The sequence below is a fragment of the Balaenoptera acutorostrata genome, chromosome 17 (assembly GCF_949987535.1).
Source record: "Balaenoptera acutorostrata chromosome 17, mBalAcu1.1, whole genome shotgun sequence".
NCBI classification, from domain to species: domain Eukaryota; kingdom Metazoa; phylum Chordata; class Mammalia; order Artiodactyla; family Balaenopteridae; genus Balaenoptera; species Balaenoptera acutorostrata.
The window spans coordinates 67,786,875-67,808,310 of NC_080080.1; the positions used below are offsets into that span (position 1 = coordinate 67,786,875).

A 21,436-nucleotide genomic window follows, 5' to 3' on the forward strand; every position below is an offset into this window, starting at 1 on the left:
ATTGAATCTCATTTCTCAGGGCCTTCCTCTTTTGAGGGCCAAGATTGCCTCACCATGTTGGCAGGTAGCCTCTGTATGCCAGTACCAAGAGGGTGGCTTTGGTCTCTACATCTTAGGTGTGTAATGCCCGGTCCTTCTTCTGTCTACCTGGTCCCTGCAGACCTCTTTTTCCCATCTTGCTTCTCCCAGAACTTAATTTGCTAACTTAGCTTCAGTCAACATCAGGCCTATATACTGATTTCACTTTGGCTTTCCTGAGTTCCTGTTACTTCCGTATCAAACAGCTGCATTTGGCTACTGGCTAGGGGTAGCCTCCCTAGTTCTAGCAGCCACTGTTTCCCATCACTGCTGTACTTCTATGGTCCAAACTGACTTGGGAAGTTTTTGATGTTAATCTAAGAAATTACCTCAGGTCTCTCTCCTCCCTCCACACCCAGCTTCTTCTCCGCTCAGGTCATCTAAGATTTATGTGTCACACCTTATTTTAAGATGGCATGGGAAATTCCCTGGTGGTCTAGTGGTTAGGACTTGGCACTTTCAATGCTGTGGCCTGGGTTCAATCCCTGGTTGGGGAACTAGATCCCGCAAGCCACATGGTGTGGCAAAAAAAAAAAAAAAAAAAAAAAAAAATGTGCACCTGGAGTTGAGGTAACTTGACCAGAAAGATCTCTAAGGCCCTTAATAGCTTGAAAATTTTTATTCTATGAAATGTTGTAGACCAGCCAAGGGGCATGTTTCCTGGGTCTTAAGCAACGTCAGAGACCACCTTTAATAAAAAGAATACAAAATTACAAACACAAAATTAGATGTGAAAGAAGACATTTACTTAGACTGAAAAAGAAATCCCAACAAATTATAAATTTTAAAGAGCTAACAAATACCACAGACATAAAAATAATCCAGAAAAATAACATAATATTTTTGTTTGTTTCAACTATAAATTGAAATCTAGTTAATTTACAATGTGTGTTAGTAACATAATAGTTTTTATTAATTAACTGCCAGACATACATCTTTGATACTTTCTTCTTCTGAAGTTTTTTTTTTTAAATTTTGGCCATGCCAGGCAGCTTGCAGGGATCTAAGTCCTGACCAGGGGTTAAATCTGGGCCAGGGCAGCGAAAGCACTGATTCCTAACCACTAGACCACCAGGGAACTCCCTCTTCTAAGTTCCTTGACTGCATACTCTTTGATTGTTTCTTCATTTGACAGTAATTTTATAATATTTTCTATAGAGAGAATAAAAAGAAAACTTAGTTTTTTCTTTCGTGACTGATCAATTTATTTTATTATGGATAGTTTAGAGAAGTTTGTTTCAGCTTCACAATTCATTATTGGTAATATTATGCAAGTTTTAGGATTGTTGTCAAATTTGGGAAAATCTCCGGTAAGAATCCATCACATGCGAGCTGTAAGATTTGACAGGAGTTTCTGGTTTGATACATATGATGTTTAATTTTAGGTGTCAACTTGACTGTGTCACGGGGTGCTCAGACATTTGGCTAAACATTATTCTGGGTGTGTCTGTGAGGCTGTTTCTGAGTAAGATTAAATTTGAATTATTTAGTAGGCTGAGTAAAGCAGACAGTTCTCTCTAATGTGGTTGGCCTCATCCAATCAATTGAAGATCTGAACAGAACAAAAAGACTGGGTAAGAGGGGACTCTTTGAGCTGGGACATGGGTCTTTTCCTGCCTTTGGACTGAACTGAAAAATCAGCTTTTCTTGGGTTTCGAGCTTGCTGGCTTTCAGACGAGAACTTATCCCAACTGCTCTCCTGGCTCTCTAGTTTGCTGACTATAGATCTTGAGACTTCTCAGCCCCCATACTTCCTTATAATAAATCAATATCTTACCTATCTACCTATATCTATCTATTTATCTATCTACCTACCTACCTATCGTCTCTCTCTCTCTCTCCCCACCCACCCCGCCCACTTGTGTTTCTCTGGAGAGCCCTGATGACTAATACAGTATACTTCAAACCTTATTTCTTACCACTCTCTGTAAGCTGGCAGGCACAATGTCACAGTGTGACCTTGAGCACTACAACTTTAAGTCCTGCTTTTTAGTGAGCAGTTATTGTGTGCTTATGTGTATTCCTGGATGCCATCCCTACTCTGGGACAGCCAGCCTCAATCTAACTGTGAATCAGAAAGCTATACAAACAAAATGACTCCCCAACCTTATTTCACGTTACATGGATCCCACAAATGCCCATGGCAATTCCAGTGCTAGCAGATAGGAGAGGAAGTTGCCCTGGAGAGAGACCAAGGTCTTCATGGATTACAGTGAAAACATCTTACCTTTGCAAACTTTATAAAAACATAGGAATGTGTGAACACATGTATAGGGACCCTCCCAGGGTATTGTTAGGAGTCGTGCAGGTGAGAGGCCCTGAGGCTTAACTACATTAGATTTACAGCACACCTGACTGAGGCCTGTCTTTTCTTTAGGGTCCTCGCGCCCTGAATATACTGAGAATCTACAATGGGTAGGGGCATTGTAGGTACAGAGTAACGCTGCCAGGATGTGCTGAGTGAAACTGGAAAAGTTTAAAAAGATGAAACAGTCTTGTGTTACTGAGAGACAAATGAAATGGCTGGGATGAGCCCGTGAAGTAGCCAGTCACGAGCTGTGGTTCCTTGTTCTCGTCCGTCTCGGTCCTGGCTGTGAGGTGACACCACCTGCTGGAGAACCTGCACTGTCACCTACAAATAAATTCACATTTGCAAAGCGGTTCCTAAATCATTTAAGGTAGTGTGATTTGAATAGTTCTCATTCCTTCTAATTTTCCCCCAGTATAAATCTGATGGGTACCTGTGAGAATGAATGTGTGCACACCAAGGGTAAAAAGTAAACTCACTTACCTGTGCATCTGTAAAGAGAATTCCATTGCCTGAAAGAAGAACTAAGTCTGAACTCTAAGTAAGGGTGTGGATCTTGCCCATCATTTTGTACTGGCAGAGCAAAATTACATGAGCTCTAAATACTGTCTAAGAATATGCAATGGAATGTTTAAATTAAAACTTGATTTTAGGTCGTTAGAATCTTAAAAAGAGGCCAGTTCAACCAAAGGGGAAAATGGTAATGTGATTTTTTTGGAGCGTGCTTGTTTTACGAGAGGCCTTCCATCTAAGTACTGAGTCATTGCAGTCTTGTTGTCTGCAAGATCCGTTAACCAGGGGCTTCTTTTGAAAGGTTGATGGTTGTAAGAATTCTGGCAAGATGTCAAATGGTGATGAGATTTGTTCACTGCCAGGTGTTCTGGAAGCCTTCCTTAGAGGAAGCTGGAGGGTAACTCCAATGAAGAATGTCTATTACTGACAATCCTGCAGCCTGTGCAACAAAAACCACATTCATAGAAAGACAGACAAAATGAAACGGCAGAGAACTATGTACCAGATGAAGGAACAAGATAAAACCCCAGAAAAACAACTAAATGAAGTGGAGAAGGCAACCTTCCAGAAAAAGAATTCAGAATAATGATAGTGAAGATGATCCAGGACCTTGGAAAAAGAATGGAGGCAAAGATCGAGAAGATGCAAGATATCTTTAACAAAGACCTAGAGGATTTAAAGAAGAAACACCTAGAAGAATTAAAGAACAAACAAACAGAGATGAACAATACAATTACTGAAATGAAAAATACACTAGAAGGGATCAATAGCAGAATAACTGAGGCAGAAGAACAGATAAGTGACCAGGAAGACAGAATGGTGGAATTCACTGCCACGGAACAGAATAAAGAAAAAAGAATGAAAAGAAATGAAGACAGCCTAAGAGACCTCTGGGACAGCATTAAACACACCAACATTCTCATTATAGGGGTCCCAGAAGGAGAAGAGAGAGAGAAAGGACCCAAGAAAATATACAAAGAGATTATAGTCGAAAACTTCCCTAACATGGGAAAGGAAATAGCCACCTGTGCTCTACAGCCCGCAAGCCACAACTACTGAGCCTGCACGCCTAGAGCCCGTGCTCCACAACAAGAGAAGCCACCGCAATGAGAAGCCCGCGCACCGCAACGAAGAGTAGCCCCCGCTCGCAGCAACTAGAGAAAGCCTGTGCACAGCAACGAAGACCCAACACAGCCAAAATAAACGAATAAATAAAATAAAGAAATAGAAAAAAAATTTTTTTTTAAAAAGGGAAGGGCAGAATACACTCACCTCAGGGATAACTCAAAGGAGAGACTCAGCTGTTACCATCAAGACTATCTTTCTCTCCCTCCATCACTCCTCACTGTGCATGTCCTCATTCTCTACCACTGCAGGTTGGAATTTTCCATGTGCCACGGAGCAAGGCTTCAGGCAGTGCCAGACGTTTAACATTCCAGCCTGGTGATACAAAAGGAAAGGTGGTTTTTCTCTCTCAGCTTCAATTTATACAAGCCCAGGGAAAGATGGAAGGATTCTGGTTGCCCTACTCGTCCCATGCCTATGCTTGGAGCAGTTAGTGGCAGGAGAATGTGATTCTGCACCGCATATGCCTGCCCCTCTGGCCGCTGGGCTGGGTATGTTCCTGGGAGAGGGGGTGGAAGAGGGTTGGGAAAAGCATGTTGGTCAAACATAACCATTTGCCACACCAGGAGCTAACTGTATTGTCTCACTGCAGCATATTTCCATTTTATTCATCTTCAGCATCTATAATGTTCTTCTGACCTTAAACAAAAACGTACCATCCATAGTTTCTAAATCCTTTTTTGTATTAACCCTTTACATTTTTGAAAACAGAACCCAAGTTCTCTTCTTTAAATATTTGATGAGATGCTCTTCAATACCTTTCCCTTTTTTTAAAAAAATTAATTAATTAATTAATTAATTTATGGCTGTGTTGGGTCTTCGTTTCTGCATGAGGGCTTTCCCTAGTTGTGGCAAGTGGGGGCCACTCTTCATCGCGGTGCGCGGGCCTCTCATTATCGCGGCCTCTCTTGTTGCGGAGCACAGGCTCCAGACGCGCAGGCTCAGTAGCTGTGGCTCACGGGCCCAGTTGCTCCGCGGCATGCGGGATCTTCCCAGACCAGGGCTCGAACCCGTGTCCCCTGCACTGGCAGGCAGACTCTCAACCACTGCGCCACCAGGGAAGCCCCAAGGTCTCTTCTTGTCAAAACATTTTCGATGTTTTCCCCCTTTCGGTCCTTCTGTTCCCCTGCTAGCACCTCCTGGCCCAGTCAGTCCTCTCCATTCCGTCGTCTGGGCCGGCATCTTCTGTTGCTCCCTCCCCATCACCCTCCACTCTCCTTGTCTGTTCTGCGCCCAGAGGGTGACTTGTACAGATGGCTTCTGTGGGTTCCCTCACTTCTCAGTTTCCAGCGGCTTCCAACCAGCAGGAGAGCGGAGGCTGGTAGAGGAGTGCGGACCCGAGATTGTGCTTCTTCACCCAGTTTCCTCCCTGCAGGGTCACTGCAGGCTGACCTTGCCCCTCTCCTGAAGGCAACAGCTCCCATCTTGTGGCTTTCTCCACACGGTTCTAACTTTTGAGAACCACTCCTTCCCTCTGCCCCTTCAGGCCTGGCATGGGGATAGTGTAGCATCCCACTGTTACTGTCTCCTGGGCACTGTGTAGGCCTCATGGTCCCAACACCTTGCCGCATCTTGGTAAACAGCCCCTTCAAATTACCCAGCAGAATTGGCAACTTTTCCCATGGGAGCCCTGATTACCTCCCCTTCTACCTTCAATTTCTGAAGATGGTTAGTTTCATACATTGAGAAAAAAAAAGTAGGAATGATGTAATCCATACTAAAGTGTGAATGATTGATAGCATAATCCCTCAGGCATGTTTTGTTTCAAAAAGAGTCGTGTGGACAATTTAAGAGAATTTCAAACTGTGTGGTCGAGATATTGTTTTCCCCAGGGCCTTCTAAATAAAATACACATCTCTTGAGGATAAAACTGGGGCCAGATAAAGGTACTTCTTAATCGTTTCAACAAAAGTAGCCTGGCTGAAGGGAGTGGTCCCATACCCCAGGGAGTCTGGGAGGCTAGTAGCCCTAAGTAACCTTAAGCAAGTACCACGTTTCTTAAAAGGTCCTGTTTTATTCAAAAAAAACTTTGAATTTTTCTTTCTACCCCATAAGACATCTCTATGTTTGTCATATTTTCAAAACTTAATAAAGATGACTTTCTAGGAAGATGCTCCATGTTTATCACATGGCTTTACTACCGGCAGGTGGCCCAGTGCTTCTGGGGACACACAGCCCCAGTTTGAGAAGCCTGAAGTGAGGAGAAGCCAGACACATGGGTAATGTTACCACCTGTTTATTAAAGGGTTGTCACTTTTTCCCAGGTCTCTATGTTTTCTCATATACTTTCAGATCTTAGGGATGTTCTCAGATTTGTGATTAGCATTTCTATTTTAGACACAGGTATAGTATATTTCATGTTTTTCCAATTGGACGTATCTATTTGACTTTTTTCTTCTTCTAAATTGCTCACTTATGGATTATATTACTTTGATATAAATTGCTTTTATTTTTTAACATATGCCAATCACAGCAGTTTTTCCTATCAATCACGGCAACATTTCTCATGCATTAAAATGCACTCCGTGAGAGCATATTCTCTAACACGCACCATAGGGTTTTTTCTTGTCATCTTCTTCCAATTTATTCTGAGAAGTGAATCATGAAAGCTTTTACTACTTTTTTCTTACTGTGAGAAATGTTTAAAATCCTGAAAAATTCTTTTAAGAATAAACTTTAAAATAAGTTACTTATTATTTTTAAAAAATATTTGATTTTCTTTTCATCAGTGTTTGTATTGGTTTGCTAGGGTTGCCAAAACAAAATAGCACGGATTGGCTTAAACAACAGAAATTTATTTTCTCACGATTCTGGAGGCTGGAAGTCGGAGATCAAGGTGTCAGGAGGGTGGGTTTCTCCTGAGGCCTCTCTTCTTGGCTGGTAGATGAGCCATCCAGTTTCCCCCTGTGTCTTCACATGGTCTTCCTGCTGTACCTATCTGTATCCAAATTTCCTGTTCTTATAAGGGCACCAGTAATACTGGATAAGAGCTCACCCTAATGACCTCATTTTAACTTCATTACCTCTTTAGAGATCCTGTTACCAAATACAGTCACAGGATGAGGTATGGGGGTTATGGCTTCAACATATGAATTTTGGAGATGACACAATTTAGCCCATGACAGCATTTATTTTTAAAAATTAATTAATTATTTATTTATTTAAAATTGAAGTATAGTTGATTCACAATATTGTGTTACTTACTGCTGTACAGCAAAGTGATGCAGTTACACATATACATGCATTCCTTCTTTTTTAAAAATATTCTTTTCCGTTATGGTTTATCATAGGATATTGAATATAGTTCTCTGTGCTATACATTAGGACCTTGCTGTTTATCCATTCTATATATAAAAGCTTACATCTGCTAATCCCAGCCTCCCACTCCAGCTCTCCCCCAACACCCTCCCCCTTGGCAACCACTAGTCTGTTCTCTATGCATGACAGCATTTAAATAACAGTTTAAGAGCCACAGGGTACACTGTGACTTGTACAACAGTTTTGATTCTAAAAGCATGTCGACATTCCTGAGAGTGGAGGAGAAACAATCTTATTTTCCTTGAAAAACTCTAATGGAAGAAGTACCAGAGGGCAGAAAAACCAGTGATCTCCTTGTGTGGAGTAAGAGAAAGGGACATTTTAAACTCCAGAGGAGAAACTGAAATGTGCAAACTGTCACAACAGTTCTTTTCTGTTTGAAAAATCACGCTTTTCCTCTGGTGTGAAATTTCGCAAACAAAACCAGCTAAAGGAAGGAAAAAAGATCGTGATGTTTCGACGTTATATTTCCATTGTTTACATGCCTATTTGCCTGGTCATTCCTCAGTTGGGGCAAACTAAATTGAGACTAACAGCTCCAATTTTCACAGAGGGAATGACATAAAACAATTCATTTGTCATTTAAATCCCATTCCTCGATGACAGGTTATGCAGCACCCAAATGGAACACTAAATCCTTTAAAATCACTTCCCTGATGGTCCAAGTGGTACATTCTACTTGTATTGGGTCACTTGGTATTCAATAGTTACAACAAAGGAAGTAGAACAATTGTCTGGGTATCACTGACATCCAAAGAGAACGGAGCACAAAAGTCAGGCCAGAGATACAGGAACCTGCACACACGTGCCCAAACCAATAGCAATAAAAGTTAAAAATAATATAGCACTTCAACCTGGATTTCAGGAGTTTTTCTGCAGTCACATAATTCTCAAAAACGTCACCAGCCAAAGAGGAGAGAGAGGAGAGAAGGGTATTTGAGCAAACTGTGTAAAGAGCTCTCTTCCAGTGTCTTTATGTTAAGGAAAGAATGTTTGAAAAGACAGGCAGCTCTGAGCTCCTGATCATTCTACACAGTACCCTACATTTCTGGGGTTTTTTTTTTTTTATATATAAATTTTAAAAAAATCATTTATTTACTATTTATTTTTAGCTGTGTTGGGTCTTCCTGGCTGCGCGCGGGCTTTCTCTAGTTGCGGCGAGCGGGGGTTCCTCTTTGTTTCGGTGCTCGGGCTTCTCGTTGCGGTGGCTTCTCTTGTTGCGGAGCACGGGCTCTAGGCGCGCGGGCTTCAGTAGTTGTGGCTCGCGGGCTCTAGAGCGCAGGCTCAGTAGTTGTGGCGCACGGGCTTAGTTGCTCCGTGGCATGTGGGATCCTCCCGGACCAGGGCTCGAACCCGTGTCCCCTGCATTGGCAGGCGATTCTTAACCACTGCGCCACCAGGGAAGTCCACTTCTGGGTTTTTTTATGAAAAGAATTCCACTCTGTGGTGTTTGTGATTTGGGATCTCAGGACGTCAGGGTTGATTTCGTCTCTCTCTACAGGACTGGCTCTGAGGGAATGAGGCGAGGCTGACCAGTTATTCTCAGCCTTATGAAGGAATGTGGGGCAGGTGGGCAGCAGTTTTCTGAGGGGTGGGCTTCATGGGCAGCTTGTTCTGTGATGCTCAGGTTCCCCAGTAAAGGAAAGGAATGCAGGGAAGGCTGGGGAGGAGTCACCAGCTGGGAAAGAAACCACCATTAGTGACTGAAATGGTAGGCAGCCCTGTAGAAACCTGGATCTCAGTCATTGGGATCCCAGCCCAAATGGGAGAAAATACAGCAAGGTGGCTAGGAGTGTAGATTTTGGAATGTGGCTGATCTGGGTTTGGATCTCTTTTCATACTTTCTAAGCTGAATGATTTAGGACAAGTTGATGATCAACTCAGATCCTCAGCTCCCTCCTCTGTACAAGGGATTGGTAATATATAGCCAAGAGGGAAGATGAAAGAATGTCTGTAAGATACGCAGTCAGTCCTAATATGATAAATGAGAGGATAATTATTGTTTAACTTTTGTAAATCTTTGCATGGTGGTGGGATCCTGATGAGGAAGCAGTTCGTGTGGTTGAAAAATGGAAAACAAAACAAGACAAACAGAAGCATCCTAAAGGATGTATGATGTCTTATTGGTCTAAACATAATTTCCCAGATAGGAGCTAATCCGAGATAAGTGTGTGGTCTGCGTGAAATAGAAGATTCCAGATCCCCTGCCCTCCAACAATCAGGGAGGAGAAAATATGAATAAGATGAATACAAAAGGCAGCAATGCATAACTATAACAACGGCTAACATTTACTAGCCCCAACCTTGGTCCAGGCCCTGCTGTAAGCATTTTGCAAAATCCTCTCATTTTCTGTTTACAACGACCCTGAGATAGATACTGGGATTAATTCCGACTTGGAAACGGAGGCAGAGAGGTTTAATAAGTTGTCCGAGCCTATACCGCCATAAACAGCAGAGCCAGAGTTAAAATTTAGGTAGTTTGGCAATAGAGTTCTCTTGTCTCTCGTTAATCATTAAGATTAAATTACACACTAAGGTGTGTCATAGTCTAACAGGCAGCATTTTTCCCTTCCTGGTGATATGTAAAATAATGGTGTATCTTAGAATTGGGGCAGCTTCTTGCGGTGAAATATGTATGAGTGACTCTATGCACTCACCACAAAGAGGAAATAGTGTTAGTTTGTCGTGGAGCCCTTGTTCTGACCCCCTCTGCTCTATCCATCCCACAGAGGGCACAGACCTTGGAAAGAGGGGCGGGGAAGTGAGAATGATTCTGCTGTCCCTCAGTCAGTCTGCCTTTCCAGCAGCAGGACTATATCACGGATTATTTATAACTGTCTGAGCATCAGGTCTTTGAGATAAATGTAACGAAGCCTGCTGCCTTCCCACCTGCTTTGTAAGTAGCCTCAACAGTGTGTCACTGCAGTGATTGTGTTGTTTTATATTATCTTGTGTTAGTTATTCTTCTACGCCCTGGAATAAGATCACCTCCTTCAGGTCACCTCTGAAAATGTGAATCTTTCCACTCATCTAGGGAAGAAGCATGTTCTTGGCTAGGAAACAGAAATCCAGAAGGTAGGAAGGTGAGAGAAATTCCAGCTTTCTCTTGGCTTTACTCTCTGGATTCAGACTTTGAGATGTCTCCAGAGAGTTCAAGGTCATCCCTGAGGTAGATCCCAAAAGGGACTTCTGCTACAGAGGGACCCCAAACTGTGGAGGAGTAGCCCTAATTTACAAGTTGACTATCTCAGGTATTGCTTTTTGCCCAGAGAAATCACTCTGGTCTATTAGGCAGAAAGGGATTCTCTATAGGAAGTTATGAGCTTACAAACTCTCTGGAAGGGCTGTCTTTAGGTTGGGTGACCAGGAATGACTCTTAGAACTGCAGATCTGTCCTGTCAGGGAAGCTGGTCCATCTGCCACAATCTGGAGGGTGGGAATCAAAGGTCTTCACTGGTCTACTGATTTCAGGACTCCCTGTGTGGCTGGATCCAGAGATCCAATGCTGTAACTGCCTCTCAACCTCCAGAAGCTGGAGTTCGGACCAATGAAGGCTGAAGCAGAAATATACCACGTCTCCATGACCTGCTTGCTGGCATAAGAGTCATAGTGGGTGTGACCTGTGCTTTTTTCCACCTTCCAAAACTCACAAGCGTGTATCAATTCTTATCCAGAAACTGATCTGCCAAGGAGTCTGGGAAATGTAGGGGTTTTTTTGTTTGTTTTTGGTTTGTTTTGTTTTCCAGACTCTGACATTCAAGAAAAAACAGAAATGTCGGGGCTGCATGGCGAGTGCCCATCAACCATATCTAACACAATTCGTTTCATGTTATCCCATGTATTTGTTTTCTTTTATTGGCCTTTAGGCTTAAGGAAAGATCTGTTTAAGAATCCAGGCCTTGGGCTTCCCTGGTGGCGCAGTGGTTGAGAGTCTGCCTGCCAATGCAGGGGACACGGGTTCGAGCCCTGGTCTGGGAAGATCCCACATGCCGCGGAGCAACTGGGCCCGTGAGCCACAACTACTGAGCCTGAGCGTCTGGAGCCTGTGCTCTGCAACAAGAGAGGCCGCGATAGTGAGAGGCCCGCGCACCGCGATGAAGAGTGGCCCCCGCTTGCCACAACTAGAGAAAGCCCTCGCACAGAAATGAAGACCCAACACAGCCATAAATAAATAAGTAAAATTAAAAAAAAAAAAAAAAGAATTCAGGCCTTGGCCCATCTGCTGCCCTGTAGAGTGAGAGGGAAGCTAGGGTTTGGGTCAGAATGTTAAAATCGGGTGCTGCCTCAAGAACTATGTGAGGTCTAGGATTTCACCCTTCCTCTAAGCTAACAAGTTAGCCTGCTACTGTTTCATGGATCCTGGCGAGGCAAGGCTGCAGAATCAGAGACAACGTACGTTGTTCCTCAGGCAAAAGCAGCAGGCCGAGTGCCAGGCTGATGTGTGTTCCAGCCCCCGTGCCCCCAAGTCCTAGGGGAGATGCAGAGTCCATTGTGGGTGCCTGCACACGCATTACAGGGGAGGAGCGTTGAGCCTGGGGGGCTTCCCTGAAGTAAGCAGAAGCAAGCCTGTTCTCTGGCCAGGGGGAAAGGTTACCTCACCCCTCAAGGTTGCCAGCTGCAAACACAACCCTGAGAAATGGCCTGGGTGAGGAGTGGCGAGGGCCTTGCGTTTTCGACATACCCACAAAGAATGGGCGGAGATGCTGAGGGCCATGGCAGATGGCCTCTCCTCTCTCGTGCCTTCCCCAGGCCCAGGTGGCAGCAGAGGTAATTATGAAAATCTTTCAAGGGAATGCGAATCTTTGGGACAAATGTCTCTTCTTCACAGGGAATTCTCTCCTCATTACTAGCCTTGGAGTATCTGGCATTTTGTTTTGTTTTGGTTTTTATTTTCTTGGCCGCAAGACGCGGCATGCGGAACTTCCCCGACCAGGGACTGAACCATGCCCCCTGCAGTGGAAGTACGGAGTCTTAACCACTGGACCGCCAGGAAAGTCCCTCTGGCATATTTTTATTAAGGGAGGTAGCAGTTTCTAGGAGGTCCTGGTTGATAGAGTCTTGTCATCTTGTCCTGACTGCTTCCCAGAGGCACTGCCTGATTTCTTGGCTCCTTTAGAGGGTGACCAAGTGTCCAAGTGTTCATTAGACTGTGGTTCCTTGGGCTGGGGACTTGCAGTGCTAAAACTGACATGGTGGTCACCATACTCAATTCACTGTACCCCCAGGGCCAGATCTGTCCCTCTTCTGCTTTACCCAGCTTGAAATTTGCTTCTCAGTAAGGGAATAAATGCCAAGTTCTGTTAAGTGGGTACCTTATAACCTTATAATCAGTAATATCATGTTGGATATTTGAAAGTTGCTAAGAGAGTAGATCTTAAACATCCTCACTACAAGAAAAAAAAATTGTAACCAAATATAGATTTACTGTGGTGATCATTTTGCAGTATATACATACTATATCAAATCAGTATATTGTACATCTAAAACTAATACAGGGGCTTCCCTGGTGGTGCAGTGGTTAAGAATCTGCCTGCCAATGCAGGGGACACAGGTTCGAGCCCTGGTGGGGGAACTAAGATCTTGCAAGCCCCATAGCGTCGCCAAAAAATAAAAAAATAAAATAAAATGAAAAGAATAGAGATGCAATTTAATTATGTCACAGAGGTTAGAAATCTGTATACTTCTTCAGGGTCTGTGAATAAAGCTGTACTTCAATTATATATATTGAAATACATTGAATTGAATTTACATGTACGTATGAAATGTTACCTTTAAAATACAACTTATCCTCTCTTCAAGAACAAATACCTAATTCAATTAGAGTACTGGCAACTATGTACTATATTTTAAGCCCAGAAAATATTCTAGACCAAAACCCAGTTCTTCTTCTTTTGTCTGGGAGACCTCTGAATTGAAACTTCTTAAGGAAAAAGGGATGGGAGTGGAGGAAGGGGTCCCTTCTGCTTTCCCTGCCCCATTCTCCAGAGCAGCTAGATTTTAAGCCCATAGAATGGCCTAGGTAATTCCAAAAGCTACCATCTTATTATATGAAGATTGGGAAAGAAGCAATTTATGTGTAAATTAGACTGATTAGTGACTTAGAAGAAGCATCAGCATGCCTGGAAATTTGAAGAGAGTTTATAGTCACGTGCTTCCTCTCCCAATATACCTAACAAGGCAGGTATTCTGGTCTCGGCAACTGTACTCTTTCATATCGTGTGAAATAAGCCATGGGGGTAGCAGAATCCCATGAAGTAAGTCCATTTTTTTTTTTTTTTTCTCTGAATCTGAAGATTAGGGCTGATGGAGGTACACCTGGCCTTTTCCAAAGGCACATGTACCTATGAAAGGGAAAGCTCAAGAATGTCTGTTGCTAAATGTTTACTTCTTGTTTCCTCTATGAGTAGCTAATTGGACCTTTTGTATCCTGTCTGTAAATCGTGATCTTTCCGTTAGTGGTAATAAAAAAAACCTATAGGTTCTTAGAACTGTGTTCTGGTGTAACTGTGGTAATTGACCATGAATAAACCGCGTGTGGCAGGGACATGATTATTGGACTTTCAGCAAGGAAGCCCTCTGCTGGCACCTGGTGCGACAGATTGAATTTGCTGTAGAACACTGATGTCTGAGGCTGAGCCTGAAATGAGAGAATGGGCCACAGAGCTTGGAAGGGTGTAATAGGAGGAAGATTGATTCTGGTGGGATCCGGAATAAGCTCAGAGGAGCAATCAGCTACAGGAAGTGCCACATAGTAGCTAAGATCTGGGCCAGGGTGGCAGCTGGAGACATATTTCCTGTTTGTGGACAAGTGACAGCGGGCTTGATGGCATCTCAAGAAGAGGGGACAGGGGCAGGGGATGAGGAATGAATGTCTTTGCCCTGTCTGATCGGTCAGTTTGGCAGTTGCCAGATCAGTGCTATCTCGACGTGGACTTGGAGCACACACCAACTGTTCTTTGGTGTCAGCTGACTTATTTTGTCCTCTAAGGATCAGCTGTACGTATGGTGGATGTTGGGCTAAAGTGAGATAATTAACAGATACAAGATGCATCGAAAAGTCAAGCTGCTATACGATTAAAAGGGAGAGAGTATAGAGTCAGAGGTAAGAGCATGGACCTTTTTTTTTTTTTTTTAGCAAAAGAAGGACTGATGTGACAGAGCACATTTTCAAAGTATGTACATCTCACGTCCAGGGCTCTCTGAGAAGGGCACAAACATTTATTGGCTGTACTACGTATTAAGGCACAGGCTGAATGTCTCACCTATGTCATTTCATTCTACCCTCTTGGTACTTTCAAGTAGGTAGTTGGGTCCTCATTTTACAGATGAGGAAATCAAGATAACTAACCATTGAATAAATTGTTCGTGGCCATAATAATTGAGCTGGGATGAAAATTCAAGTTGATTCTGTACTCTTTTCACTATCCCGTGATGCTTTCCAGTATTAAATGGGCTCTCCTAAGAGAATAAATAATCTATTATCTTTGGGCCTTTAAAATTGCCACGTAAAACACTATAAGAAACAGTTAGTGGAAGCTTATTTCTCTATCCAAAAATTTAAAAAAAAATCTATCTTGGAGTAAAATGATTTTTAAAGCAGATTAAAAGCTTATTTTAGCCTTCCCTAGGGAATGAAGTATTACGGAGCATGGACTTTTTATCATCCAGAGACTAGCTATGTGCCTTTACCAAGTTACTTAATCTCTCTCCACTTCCCTCATCACGCTGTAAAGTTGACGCAGTGCCCTCACTGAAGGCCAGGGCCCACCGAAGTGACTTTGGCACGGCAGCAGTGGTCAGGGCAGTCACCGGTAATTGTAGAACAGCCGCTCCCCTAGCTAGATCACCATCTTCCTCTGTCAAAGTTGTTCAGCGTCCTCCCACATGCTACAGCTAATGGGCTCTTTTCGGTTATCATCCTATTTGGCTTCTCTTCAGCCTTCCCTGCATCTGAGCACGCCCTTCTTAAAGTTTTCTGCTCCCCTGGCTTCTAAGACAGTCCCTCTTTTCTGACTCTTCACAGATCTCTCTGACCCTTGCTTCTAATCTCCCTTCTTAGATTTTCCCCTCTCCAGCTCTCAGATCATGGTGTCCCCAGGGCCCTGCCCTTAGCCTACCTCTCCTCACATCTCCTGCACCATCTTCCTTCTTCACCTCATGCTGTCTCAGGCTAATGTCTCCTAATTCGCATCCCTAATCTGGGATGCCTGTGTGTTATATGTCCACTGGCTTATGGGACATGTACACTCAGGTGTCCCAAAGGCATTTCAAAGTCAATGCATCTAAAGGAGAAGCATCTTTCCCCTAAGATCATGTTTATCCTCCTGTGTTTTTCTGGGACCTCATCCACCCAGTCACCCAAGTGTGAAGCTTGAGAGACATCTTATAGTGGCCCATTTTCTCAGTCTCCAGATGACATCAGCTTTCAAGTCTGGCCACTTCTACCTTGTCAGTGTTTTCAAGCAGTTCCTTCCTCTCCATGCTCCCACCACTGAGATTGCTTCCTAACTTGTCTCATGCCCTCTGAGTGGCTGAGATTCACCCACCACTGCCAGAACCAGCTTTCTGGTGACCAAGTCAGGATGTCACTGGCCCTTCAGAGCTCACAGCACACGACCTATGAAGCCCTTGCTGATCTTTCCTACTCTGCCCCTCTTGCCGTGAGCCCTCTGCCCCATCCCTGCAATCACCCTGCGACTCACCTACCTATTTCCTCTCAGCACCATGCCCTGGTGCCTTTGCACATGCCTCTCCTTCTGCCTGGAAATGAAGATCTAATCTGTTAATAATGCATATTAGGTTCTCCAGTGTCACCCTGTATAGAATTTACCACGTTGTTTTAGGCTACTTACAGGGGTATGTCTTCCACAAGACAGAGGTTTCCTCAGTCCAGGGATCTGTCCTGTTCATCTTTGGTCCCCAGAACCTACTATGGTTTCTGAGACATGGTGGGTGTCCACGGCACAGAATAAACGAACAGAAACAATGTCCTTATTCCGAGTGGGCTCTCTACCTCAGCAGCTGACTTTTCTGGAGACCTGCTCCCCCTGGCTCCTCGCGTTCCCCCGCCTCTCAGGTGATGGGCAGCCGGGCGGCTCGCTGCCTTCCGGCTGGGCTGGGCTGGGCTGGGCGGTTGCCCGTGCGCCTGCGCCCTCTGCTGCTCCTCTCAGGGCGCGTCTGTGCGCGTGTGTCCGGAGAGGCTACGGAGACAGGCGAGGGGTGGGGGGAAGAGTTCAGCCTGAGTCACAGACTTCATTCACTGATTCTCGGCGGCTGGACCGAGGCTTCCTGCCGAGGGGACTCCCAACTACTCTCGCACCTCCACGGTCCCCACCTCCCGCCGTTCCACTCTCAGCCAGACAGACGGACCGGCTGACTCACGAGTGAGTAGCGGCGGCTCGTGCGCCCCGGCAGCGCGGCGAGCTGTCCCCGGCGGTCCTGTCCTCCTGCGGGTGGTGTGTGTCTGTGTGCGCGCGCGCGCGCAGGAGGTGTTCCCCGGGGCGCCACGCCGGCCCAGAGAGCCGCCGGCCGGGGTCCGTGTGCCCTTCCGAGGCTGCGCTGCGCTGCGGGTGCCCGCTGCGCTGCGGGTGCCCGCTCCGCAGGGGCTCGGACGCCCGCGGCGCGGGGAGCGAGTTTGCAGGGATTCCCCGGCTCGGTGCGCGGCAGCCGGTGGGGTTCCCCGGGAAGGCGCCTGGGCAAGGAGGCGGCGGGGAAGCCCCGGCTGTGAGTGGCTGGCGGGCCGGGAATCTGGGAGCGGGGCTGGCACAGCAGAGCCGAGGGAGACGCCGGAGCGGCCGCCCCTGGAGCCCAAGCTCTCCGCTTTTCTCCCTTACCCTTCCTCCTTTCTTTTCTCAGCAGCATCACAAAAGCGCGCGGCAGAGTGAAACCCAGTGCAGCGAAGTGCGGCTCTCTTCTCCCACCTGGTGCACATCCCCCACGGGCCGGAGGAATGGAGTGGGAGTCCCCGAGATTAGGGGCGCATGTTTACCCCGGGGACACACCTGTTTTCGGCTCTCGTTGAATTCAAGCAGGGTGCCGGATCGCGCGAGGGGGTTCCGACACAGACACGCCGGTGTGTGTGTGTGTGTGTGTGTGTGTGGTGTGTGTGTGTGCTCGCCTGCGCGCACCCGGAGCCCACGCTCGCGGACTGCGCGGGATGTAAATAGCACACCTCCCTGCCCGCCTGCGAGTGCCAAGCCGGATCCGTGGGCTCCCAGCGCGCTGTGACAACGCGCCGGCATCTCTTTGTTTGGTTGTGGCTTCCCCACCTCTCCGCAAAGCAAATTGATTTTCTGTTTCGCTTGACACAGCGCGCTGGGACTTCGTGTGGGCCGCAGCCTCGAACGCCCCTGGTATTTGTAATTGAATAGTTCTCCCCGGCGGCTGGGGGCAGGGGTGTTATTTTTAGTGTTGGGAATAAAGAGGCAAGCACGCTGACCTTTTTGCTGCTGCCTTGGGCTTTGAATACGTGTCTCTGATGGAGAAGACGGATTCACATCCAGTCGCGCACACGTGCCTGCGCACAATTGTGTACACACATTTCTACACACCTAGCTCTCCCCCCCCCCCTTCTTTTCTTTTTAAAAATCGGGAGTGGGAGTGCACAGTGTTTGTAAAACAAAAAGCAAAACCAAAACCAAGAAACTTTCCTTTGTTCTTTTGGGCCTTTTCTATTTTGAGTAATGGAGTAGGAGTGCCAAAAGGTTGCAATTAGTGCACTAGAATAAAAGACACTGTCTCTGAGTCAGAGCTGCCAGGTTAATATTTATTAACATATAAAAGCAGATGCGCTGTTTAAGGCAAAAGGGGCGGGGCGGGGGCAGGTCCACGGTAGACAATGAGGGAGGGTCTCTGCCGACCGCCTGCTGCTTGCTGTTCCGGCACTAGAGGCTGCAGCCTGCGGCCGCCTCCTCCTCCAGGGCTTCGCTCCTCTTTCGTCCCTCGGTCTCACTTGGGACCTTCCGAGTGCCCCAGCGCTGTCCCCCGGGGCGCCGGGACGCCGGTCCCAGCCGCAGCCGCCCTTCGCTGACCGCCCTCTCTCTGCTTTGCAGGTTGGCAGCTTTGCGCCCGAGGGTGTCGCGAGCCGAGGCGACGAGGGCAGAGCGCCTCTGGCCCAGCCAGCCGGGCGGGATGCGGCGCGGGCTGCAGCGCTAACCGCCCCCACGCTGGGCACTGGGCGTACGCGCTCCGGGCTGCAGGGGGAGCGGCGGCGGCGGAGGGGATGCGCCCGGGACGCGCAAGGCTCCTGCCGCGAGCTGCCAACCCGAGGTGGACCCTAAGGGCTCATCGCAGGACCGCGCGGACCCCTGCCCTCCGGGGCACGCGGCTGCGGAGCCTCGGGGCCGCGTCTGCGGTCAGGATGCCCTGGGCACCTCCCTGCTGGTGAGGATGCCCTACTGCGCGGCTCCGCATCCCCAGCCCCGGTCCCTGGTGGGCACGACTGCCTGGGCCCGGCTTCCGCCCCTCCTGCCGGTGGATGAAAAGCGCCGGAGTCCCTGAGTGCGATCGGCGATCGAATCTGAATTCTAAGAGCCATGGAAGGAGGCACTGGGCTGCAGCCCCAGGCGGGAGAGCAGCTGGAAGCCAGCGCCAGAGTAGGAGCGGTCCAAGAGAAGTGCGAACCCGAGACCTTTAGGTCCAAGAGTTTACCCACCCTGAACAGCGCCTCCTGCAGGCCAGACCTGAATCCCGCCGGAGAAGACTCCAAGCCCGCCTCCGGCCATCAGGAGTTGAAGCCAGGCCCTGGCCCGCGGGCCCCCAGCCCCTCCGCCCCGTCTACTTCGGCAGAGACGGCAGGGCTGGTGGAAAGTCACCACAGGGTGGAAATCGGCAAACCCATTTCGGTGTCCTCCACTTTGGCCATGCTCCAGGGCAGAAGGTGTCTCTATGTGGTCCTCACCGATTCCCGTTGTTTCCTGGTTTGCATGTGCTTTCTGACCTTCATCCAGGCGTTAATGGTCTCCGGGTACCTGAGCAGTGTCATCACCACCATCGAAAGGCGCTACAGCCTGAAGAGTTCCGAGTCGGGGCTGCTGGTCAGCTGCTTTGACATCGGGAGCTTGGTGGTGGTAGTGTTCGTCAGCTACTTTGGCGGCCGGGGGCGGCGGCCCCTGTGGCTGGCCGTGGGGGGGCTCCTCATCGCCCTGGGGGCCGCCCTCTTTGCTTTACCTCACTTCATCTCGCCCCCCTACCAGATCCAAGAGCTGAACGCCTCGGCGTCCAACTACGGCCTGTGTCAGAATGGCAACTCCTCGGCCACGGCGGAGCCTCCCACCTGCCTCAAGGACTCGGGGGGGAACAGTCACTGGGTCTACGTGGCTTTATTCGTTTGCGCGCAGATTCTCATTGGAATGGGCTCCACACCTATTTATACCCTGGGACCAACCTACTTAGACGACAATGTCAAGAAAGAAAACGCATCCTTGTACCTAGGTAAGACTTTCCTCTCTGATAAGCTTGGACTCAAAAATCAAAAGGAAGCACTTTCACATTTTGCTGGATGTTGTATATTGTATATAATATATGGCGTTATATCTTATATATATGCATTAAGCTTCAGTTTATTTTTTGTTTTCTTTTTCTTTTTTTTGCCTTAGTGTGGTGTGTTTTCTGTTTGGGAAAGAATCCAATAGCTGAGCGTTCTTTGAACTAATTTTCAGACTCGCACTTGTCTTTTCCCAAGTAATACAAACTTTTAACTGTGGGGTGCTTCTCTCTGTTGCTGCCTATCTTTGGAAAAGCTCGAATTTATCAAGCTTATCTTCTCAAAGCTGTCCTTCTAGAAGAGTCAGGAAGGAATAGAAGTAACTGGTGTGTGGAATAAGGTTGTTTACTACTTTCATCCACTGCTGCTTCTCATTCCTGCCCCCAAGAGCAGAGTTAGTGGAGAACGCAGACTACATGAAACACACTTTATTGACTTCATCTCTGTATTCATTACATATCATCTGCGTCACTATTTAAAAAAAAACTTGAGTGATACCGAATGACTAGATTATCTTTATACAGAAGCAACATCACAGGTTGTAAAGTTTATCCAAAATGATTTTTGTTGTTGGTTTGAAGACCCTCAGTTACATGATATTGGGGGAAACATCATTACTATTTTCTGAGAAGCAGTACCCTTGGACAGTGAAAGGGCAGTGAAAGTGATACTCAACGAAGAGGGCTATGCTTTTTGCTCAGTATGACTGCTGTCCCCAGAATCGGTTACAGAGGGTGTCTGAGCCACTTATAGTCCCCAGTAACTGGCCCAAATGCATCAGGACAAGAGTTTTATAATTTGTTTTTATTATTAAATGTAGGAGAAAGAAATCTCTATTCAGGCAGAGAGGAATAACTTGCTTGTTACTTTGCCTCCATGTTTTCTAACATTTGTTATGACAAATTTTCAAACATCCAGGAAAGTTGAAACAATAGTACAATGAACATCAGTATATCCACCACCTAGACTCAATAATTGTTCACTTTATCCTATTTACTTTATCAATTTGTGTGTGTGTATAGAAATATATATACTTTTGGGTGGGAGGTTAAGCCCTTTGAAAGTAATTGTAGAAACCTTTAGGCTTCAGCACGTATCTTCTGAAAATAAGGACATTCTTTTACATAACTCAGGAGCTTAAAACATCCTAAGAAAGTTAATAAGCATTCCATATGATTATCAAATTCCAGTCCATATTCAAATTTCCTTAATTGTCCACTCAGAGTCTTTTTTAGCTATATACATTTTCTTTTTTAAAAAATTTTATTACTGATATTTATTTTTTAAAGTAATTTTAATTAATTAATTAATTAATTAATTGGCTGCGTCGGGTCTTTGTTGCTATACGCGGGCTTTCTCTAGTTGCGGTGAGCGGGGGCTACTCTTCGTTGTGGTGCACGGGCTTCTCATTGTGGTGACTTCTCTTGTTGCCGAGCATGGGCTCTAGGCACGTGGGCTTCAGTAGTTGTGGCACGTGGGCTCAGTAGTTGTGGCTCGTGGGCTCTAGAGCACAGGCTCAGTAGTTGTGGCGCACAGGCTTAGTTGCTCTGCTGCATGTGGGATCTTCCCGGACCAGGGATCTACCCTGTGTCCCCTGCATTGGCAGGCGG

The 21,436-nt window shown here is 46.5% G+C and overlaps 1 protein-coding gene and 1 long non-coding RNA gene across 4 annotated transcripts in view; one reads left to right on the forward strand and one right to left on the reverse strand.

The window, feature by feature from the left end:
- Positions 1-693: 693 nt before the first annotated feature.
- On the reverse strand, positions 694-16,539 carry LOC103010697 (uncharacterized). Its single transcript, XR_451258.3, has 3 exons — positions 16,195-16,539; positions 4,172-4,339; positions 694-766 (listed from the first exon to the last, which is right to left on the reverse strand). It is a non-coding gene; the product is annotated as an uncharacterized LOC103010697 (long non-coding RNA).
- Positions 16,540-16,596: 57 nt separating this feature from the next.
- The window catches only part of SLCO5A1 (solute carrier organic anion transporter family member 5A1), a 132,942-nt gene continuing 128,102 nt past the window's right edge, over positions 16,597-21,436 (forward strand). The window contains exons 1-3 of one of the 3 annotated variants that reach the window (XM_057532365.1): positions 16,615-16,725; positions 17,201-17,414; positions 18,394-19,774. In XM_057532365.1, coding sequence (XP_057388348.1) covers positions 18,877-19,774 — 898 coding nt within the window. In that variant the 5' untranslated portion in view covers positions 16,615-16,725; positions 17,201-17,414; positions 18,394-18,876. Of the gene's footprint in view, positions 16,726-17,197; positions 17,415-18,393; positions 19,775-21,436 lie in introns of all 3 variants that reach the window. The other 2 variants (XM_057532363.1, XM_057532364.1) reach the window with 2 other exon arrangements.